This window comes from Coffea arabica, chromosome 2e, assembly GCF_036785885.1.
Source record: "Coffea arabica cultivar ET-39 chromosome 2e, Coffea Arabica ET-39 HiFi, whole genome shotgun sequence".
In the NCBI taxonomy this organism is placed as follows: domain Eukaryota; kingdom Viridiplantae; phylum Streptophyta; class Magnoliopsida; order Gentianales; family Rubiaceae; genus Coffea; species Coffea arabica.
Window position 1 is genome coordinate 27389461 of NC_092313.1, and position 8300 is coordinate 27397760.

General features: G+C 33.5%; 1 protein-coding gene across 1 annotated transcript; it reads right to left on the minus strand.

The window, feature by feature from the left end:
• Positions 1–6091: 6091 nt before the first annotated feature.
• On the minus strand, positions 6092–7242 carry LOC113728870 (uncharacterized). The gene has a single exon (XM_027253230.2). It carries the CDS (start codon positions 7118–7120, stop codon positions 6593–6595), a length of 528 nt encoding a protein of 175 aa, XP_027109031.2. The 5' UTR covers positions 7121–7242; the 3' UTR covers positions 6092–6592.
• Between the last annotated feature and the right edge of the window lie 1058 nt (positions 7243–8300).

Below are 8300 nucleotides of genomic sequence, written 5' to 3' on the forward strand. Positions count from 1 at the left end.
AGTTCAAGTGACATGGGTTATCTCTTCTCCAACTCTTTATTTTTTGTATTGGATTCTTAAGTATGGTTAATATACAAGTTTTGGATTTTATGTTTATTATGTATTTCTAAAATTAATGCCTAGAGTATTGATGAACTTTCTATATTTTGTTAGTGATGTTTATTTGTTTATTTGGTGATATTATTTTGAGCAAGTTATTTATCACTTTTGATATTCTAATCATAATTAACTGGCCATTAATTGTGATTATCTAAGGTGTTAAATTTGCAATGAGAATTGGAATTTAACACTAGTTCAAGGAAGTGATAAACATAGGGAGTTCTCTCACGCAAGTAGAGGTGCACCTATGTGGCTTAAGTGACTTGTTTCATGTAATTTCATAGAAGAAATGAACTTGTAGTTAATTTCATAACCACGAGAGTAGGTATGGCTTAATTACAAGTATAGTTGATTCACTACGAGAGTAGGTTTCACATACATTAGGAAATTACGCCATAACTAGTCAAGATAATAGCATTCACTTAACCAGTAATCTCATTTGCAAGAGTAGTGAGGAATTCCATATCTCTAGGAGATTTCTAGTGTTAATTTTCATTACTTTTATATTTATGGTAGTCTAGATAATAAAGGAGTTCGAAAATCACCGGTAATTGCAATCTTCCCTGTGGGATTGACCCTTAATACCCTATACTCGCTCACGATTCGTATACTTGAGATAAATCGCGTGTGGGGTATTTAGGAGTTTATAAATGTAAAACTTGATTGTGAATGAGCTAATTGTATATGTATACCCCGCGCACGTCATTACCCGTCTCTTAGATTCTAAAATAGAAAAAATAAATAGTAAATTTAATAATCTGATGATTTGAAAATAGAGAAAGACTTATTTGAAATATAAAAAACAATGTTATATATATATATATATATAAAGATCTAATTCCAGTATCTAGCTTCTATTTTATAATTTGTCGTTATTTTTTGATTGATATTCATATTTGGAATCTAGAATTCTTGCATGAAGTAAAAAATGGTACATAACATTTGAGTATTCAGCATGAAAAGGAAACATAATATACACAGTAATGTACAATGTTAGGCAGGACACCAGAAAATAGGTTGGCCTATTAAGCTAAAGATATAAATATCAATAAAAAGAGAGCATGCACTAACTTTATGAACAAAAAGTATCAATTAATCTTAGGGATAATTTCAGAAACCTCCCCTGAGGTTTCTGACTATTGCAGGAAGCTCCTTTTTAGTTTAAAAAATTATACCTACCTCCCTATGATTAGCATTTCAGTTACAATATAGACCCAAAATGCTAACTTTCTCCTCAAAAAACCTAAAATACCCCTTTGTTACTTAGAAGGGGGAAAAATAAACTAATAAATTTCTTTCACATTGCAACTATTGTAAATGACATAACCACCACTTTAACGAACTCAATAAACCACTTCACCATAATTCCCATATTTTTACAATTTTGACATCTTACTATTGCCGCCCCAAACCTTCCCATGCAAATCAACTGTGCCAATTAAAGTCTGCATTCAACCTAATATTTAGGCTCTTTTTTTTTTTTTTTGCCTAAATTCAATGTTTGAATTGACCAATGTCACTATTCAACCTTGTTGTTACTAAAATAATGTAACCTACTAAGAATATCAACACGGAGCAACCAAAAACAACACTAGAGACCACATCCCATGTCTCTAGGCAAATCTAATTATAGTTTTTATATCTCAAAAATCTTTTTTACACAATTGGTATAATATCATAACCTTCTTTAATCCACATTCCCTTTTTAGCTATCATTTTTATTTTCTTGTGTGTACTCTATATCACCGCCATCTTTTTCACCTTCATTTAGTTTGACAACAAATATGATCCGGCAACTTGTCATTGTGTAATTTCAATTCAATAATACTTATATAAAAAAAAAGAGTGTGTGTCTATTTGTGAAAAAAAAGGTGTAGGAGAAAGAAGGTAAGAGAAGGAGTCGGAGAAATAGAACAAGAGTTTAGTTTGTGTGGCAGTAGTTATTTTAAAATAAAAGACTAGTTATAATTGTAGAGTTTTTTTGTTTGTAGAAATTATTTATAAGTGAAGGATATTATAGTCATTTTACTACATGAAACGAGGTTAGTGTAATTATTTAAACCTAAAGGGAGGTGAGTGAAATTGTCAAAAACCTCAAAAGAGGTTTCTGAAATTATCCCTTAATCTTATATACACTAACATCTTTAGTTACATGCCATATGTGTAAAAAATTTAAATTTAAATTCAAATTCAAATTAAATGACATGAATCAAAGGATGTTAGTGTATGCGAAATTAATTTTAAACATATTAAAAAACCTTTGTGTTGGGAACTTTAATTCCCTGGAATTTTATGCAGATTAAGCTCTTAAAGTCCAATATTTCTCTGATCATTGAAAATTTGCAGTGTTATAAATCTTCAGAAGATTTTAGAAGCTAAAATAACTTTCATATCTAATCAGAGTTAGTTGCTTTGATGTGCCATTTGCCACTAGATTGGATGAAAGGTAAGGGCATATGCAAATTAAAGTACTTACCTTAATTTAAAAGTCACGCATTCTTCTATTTGCATTTAATTCCATCATTTAATTTCAACTTAATCACAGTTAAGGGAAAAAAATCGTTTCAACTTTATATTATAAAATATTTAAGAAATCACCATGAGGATTGAGAGAATCTGATATTTTTTTGGGCCTACTAGGTCAATTGGGGGAGGGTGGCAGGAGATAGGGAAAAGGAGGCTAGAGACGAAAATTAGAGGGTGGCGGAGGGCGAGGAGCTGGAGGAGTTCACTACTATTGTTTAAAACCCATCAAAAATGCTTCTAAAACACCACGTTATATGTTTTAAGAGTTTACCTGCAAAAAATGATTTAAAATTATGACATTGTTAAGTGATAAACACAAACAGAAGAAATTCCTAAAATTCTTAAAATTAGATGAAATTCCTAAAATGAAGGAGGAGTGCTATCTTTTAATTTATTTTTGTAGCTTAAGTCGTATTCTTGCTTAGTATAGAATTTTCCTATATTTTAATACAACACACATCTACAATTTAAATTTCCATCGAAATGGACCTTGTAGAATTGAAGTTAAAAGTGTGCTTATGATTACTACTTTCTAATACTATACTATTCAATACATGTAAACAATTAGCTTCATTTTTCAAATTCATCCGTTGTATACTTGGCTCACAATCTGAATGACTAAAATTTAGAAAGCCACGCGTACAGCTTAAGTTGGACGAGAGGCCCTGGCGCCACCCATATAATCCCTAAGCTAGATGCCCACCTTATTCCACTGTATATTTCTGTTGGCAATTTCTGGAAATAATTCAAGACTGAGGACTTTCGCTTTGAATATTTTTTGGCGAAAATTGAAAATTGAAAATTAGTAACAATTTAAAATATGGGTTCAAAGCCGAGATCTTTTCCTTTGGATTTTGGGTGGTGAAAATTGAAAGTTAAAGAAATTTAAAATTGAGGTAGGTACTGCATGTGAGACGATGTGAGTAGTAGCCACGGGGGAAGCCAGGTACGTCTATGGATATGGTAAATATATGCAAATATGGTTACTCTAACATTCATCATATTTAACCGAGCAATTCCTACAAGAAAAATAAAAACCAAAAAAGAGAAAACAAACCTAGCAATTGCATGGATATAGTTCAAAGAAAGTATCTAGTTTTCGATGTTTACCTTTTGCTGGATTAGCTAGGAGACTTCATAGCTCAGGTCAGGCTAATCACTTGTTTCATCTTAGATCCTGAGTCATATGAAAATAGAAGGGATACCTTTAAGAATTAGCATTAAGATATTTAAACCCATAAAGCAATATACTTTTCGTGTTATTGATAAGAATTTAATAAAAAAAAGGAGTTTTTTTCCTTTTTCTTTTGTTATTGATGTATTTATTTTATCAGGAGGGCCTGATCACTCAGCCTCTAGTTGCGGTCCCAGCCTCGTCGGCTGGTTAGGTATGAGATATCTAGTGGCAAAAAGATAGGAGATTAGGCTGAATTAAATGGCTAAACTTGAGAAATGAATACCTTTTTAACCCTTTTCCATTCCCTCCGTTTCTTAAATCTCACTTTTCCCTACTGAAATTTTTTTTTTAAAAAAATAGATGTTGTTTTATGAAGAGTATTTAATCTATAGGGGACAACTTGATGTCTAGTAACTGTTAAAGATGCATTTCAGATCTTTTAAAAACGTTCAAATGCATGCCATTTGTTTTGATTCCGAAGCAATTTTTAGGTCTCTTTTTCTTTTCAGGGAAAGGAATTGAATAGTATAAGAAAAAGGCAAAGGCATAATTGGTACCAAAGGCAAGTTGCTAGTAATTTCTAAATTTCCAAACCACCAATAATCCAATCTTTCCCCATCCCTTTCTCCCACATCGGTTCAGTAGAGAGTCGAGTGAGAGTGTTTAAGATCCATTGAGGTCCCTTCTAGTTAGCAATTGCCTGGAAGTTGGACTTTAGTGGGTCCCCCTTAGATAATTTCTCTCAACGCTTTGTTGAAAAGAAACAAAAGTCACAGTGAGGGTTAATAGCTGGCTTAAGTTGAGTGTTTCCCCATCCCTTTCTCCCACATCGGTTCAATAGAGAGTCGAGTGAGAGTGTTTAAGGTCTATTGAGGTCCCTTCTAGTCAGCAATTGCCTCGAAGTTGGACTTTAGTGGGTCCCCCTTAAATAATTTCTCTCAACGCTTTGTTGAAAAAAAATAGGCCAATCTGCCTCAAACAGTGAAAAGTCACTGGTAAATTGGTAAAATGAATACTAGTCATATCCAGCTCAATACGAATTTGAAATGCTCCCTATAATGTAAAAGCTTGGATGATCTCATCAAAGTAGGAAATACTAATAATTTTGGTGTAGATTCACTACCAACATACTAGAACAAATTAACCACTTAACTTGCTAAATTGTACTTAAGATAACAATAGTAGTAATAACTGATGAAAATGTAAAAAATATAGAAACTTAAACAGGAGTAAAGAAATTGCAACTTACAATTGAGTACTTGTAAAAATGTCAATTAGTAAGCATTAACCGTATATTAAGCAGCCAGCTAGTAAACTTTCGGCAATTTATAAATAGCAATGCCAATACCGTGGATGCAAGTTCCATTTCCCATAAGTTTGGCCTTTGGTACAATTGGATTAGAAAATGTTGTAACAAAAAGTTAAATAGGATGTAGCTGAATTGAGAAATGATGCAACAAAATATGAAATTACCAATTTACCCACAAATGGGGCAAAATGGAACTTCATAAAAAAAAAAAAGTTACTGCAATAAATTGACGGTGGTTCTGTAAGAGCTTCCATGGATTGTGCCAGGTCAAATGGGAAAACAGGTAAAACTTCAAATTTTCTTGCAATTAGTTCTTCACAAATTGCCCACAATTTTGTTGTAAAACATATACATAGATCCGCACCTTTGTTACATTTTCGTGTGTCATGAAACTTTGATTTGACTGTCTAATTTTTCCATGATATCAATGGTTTATAATGGCGTGTAAACGCTGAATTAGTAATTGTAAACAAGAAGCAACTTTCCTTTAATATGCAAATGATGTATTTGTACATCAATCCATCCCACAAGGTTACTATACTCTAAAGAAACCGAGCAAGACGAAAAGCACTGTCATACGATAATACTTGCATCCATCAACAATTTTTTTTTTTTTAACTGCATATCTACAAAATGCTGTTCGGTGCATATATGAACAAGTTATTAGTTGGAACTGTAAAGAACTTTTAATTACTTTTGAGAAATGTGGCTACTTTGAAATTGACTTTTACTTTGATTTTGAACTGTTTTGGCTATCTCGTGATCAATTTTCCATTCCTTTTGTTTTCTCAAGCCTTTTAGTTGGATAATAGTCCACTCATTTTCGTCCAATCAGTAACTACTGACTTTCTCCAGAAAAATATATAGTTATTACTTGAAATTAAAAAAAGAAGTAGAACAGTCATATCCTTTTCTAGAAAAAGCCCATGTATATAGGTTATTTACGACAATCAAGGAAAAAGGAGCTTATAGTCCCAACAAAAAACAAAATAAAATAAGCCACTTTATTCTGTATCTGGTAGTTGGGGATGGAAAAGATGTGGGAAGAGGTGGGAGGATATAAAATTAAAAAAAAAAAAAAGTACAAGAACAAGCCATCGCAAAGGCAACAGAACGATACAATTGGATACAAACACAACAATATTGAAGCGTCAAATTAAAGTCCTCCTCCAAAGCAGGCAGCTCCGTCAATAGTTATTCTTTTAGAGAAAAAGAAAAAAGCAGGATTATCGAACTGCATGGCTGATCACGTGATTTCTTTTCGAAGATTTTCTGGACAGGCAGTTCTCACTTTGGAGGGTTTCAATAAAATGACAAACTCAAACAAATGAACAGTAAGACACTAGACATATTCTTATAACGTGCGCTTTTAGAGGACATAGTTCAAAGAAATCAGTAGGAATAAGGCGGTGCAATGGCTAATGGAAATGACTTGTAATGCAAGGTGGCCGGGTGACGGTAACTAATAATAAGGAAGTGGTTCACTTGTATGTTGGTGGTGGTGGAGATGAATAATAGCTGTAAGGTGGGGGAGGTGGTGAAGTGTACTGGTATGGTGGAGGTGGCGGTGAAGTATACATATATGGTGGTGGTGGAGGTGAATAGTAGACATATGGTGGAGGTGGGGGAGAGGTGTACTTGTAAGGGGGTGGTGGGGGTGAATAATAGACGTATGGTGGAGGTGGGGGCGAAGAATAGACGTACGGTGGAGGTGGTGGAGAGGAGTACTTGTAAGGTGGTGGAGGCGGTGACATGTAAACATATGGTGGAGGTGGTGGAGGTGAATTGTAAACATAAGGTGGCGGTGGTGGTGATGAGTAGACATAAGGTGGGGATGGATAGTAATATGTTGGTGGCATGTACATATAGGGCGGTGGTTTGTACTCGTAGGAAGGAGGTGGAGGAGAAGCATAGTCCACAGGTGGCCAAACATTGTAAGCATTGACATGAAGAGCTAATATGGAGACAAGTGCTAACAAATGCCATAATGATGCTTTGAGGAGAGCCATGTCTCCTAAGTGGTAGGAATAGTTATGAATTTTGATCAGCTACAAGTTTGCTTGATTTCCAAGAAGTTTTGGAGACTTAAAAGGAGTGAAAACATCAGATGAGGTTCACTTGATGAGAAGATGATTTGCTTTTTCCCGTTCATATAAACAACTCAAGTCAACCTTATGAACAGTATTACTTCCTGGCGTCCTACAATTTCTACTACGCATTATTCTTTTATCAAGGTTCACACGACAGGTATATATCGTTAGGTAAGATTGGAGGCAAGAATTAGTCAGTTTAATCAGCAATTAGAAGAGAATATTCAACTTGGCAATTGGTTAATTCAATACATAAATTATTTTTACTCTGAATACTCTCTCAGCCTAAATTTTACGTTTTTAAAGTGTTCTTCAATATTCTTTACCAGTAAAATCTCTTATGTGGGAGTAGTTTCTCTAAAAATTGATTGAGAAATTTGATTGACGAGTAAACCATTGAAAGGAAATCCTATTACATTTGCACTTTGTAACTTTAAAATCTTAAGTTTAAATATCTAAATTTTGTGCTCAAAAAGTAGCTCTCATTGCTATTAAAAATCAGAAAATACAGCAAGCTTAGTACGAATGGACTATTTAATTTTTCGATGACAGATGCTGTGATCTTGAGAATTAGAAATAATTCTCAACTGCTATTAAAAAAAAATAGGGCAAATTACATTTTACCCCCCTGTGGTTTACCCTTTTTTACATAACCCCCCTATGGTTTCAAAAGTTATACATAAGCCCCTCATGGTTTGGATTAAAGTGTCAAAGTGACGGAAATAGTCACTCGTAACGGAACTTCTAAAAATGTCGAAATTACCCTTATAAATACATGACACATTAACCCCATATGCTTTTTATATTTTATCAAATAACCCTCTTATAGTTTAGTACTTTACCATATAACCCTCTTATGATTTTTAAAATATACACAACCCCCCTTGGTTAATAAATAATTTTCAACTTTACATAAGGGTAATTTTGACATTTTACGTGACGCCGTTACGAATGATCATTTCCGTCACTTTGACACTTTAATCCAAATCATAAGAGGGTTATGTATAGCTTTTAAAACCATTGGGGGGTTATGTGGAAAAACGCTAAACCACAAGGGGGTAAAGTGGAATTTACCCAAAAAAAAGTATCATTATCTTAT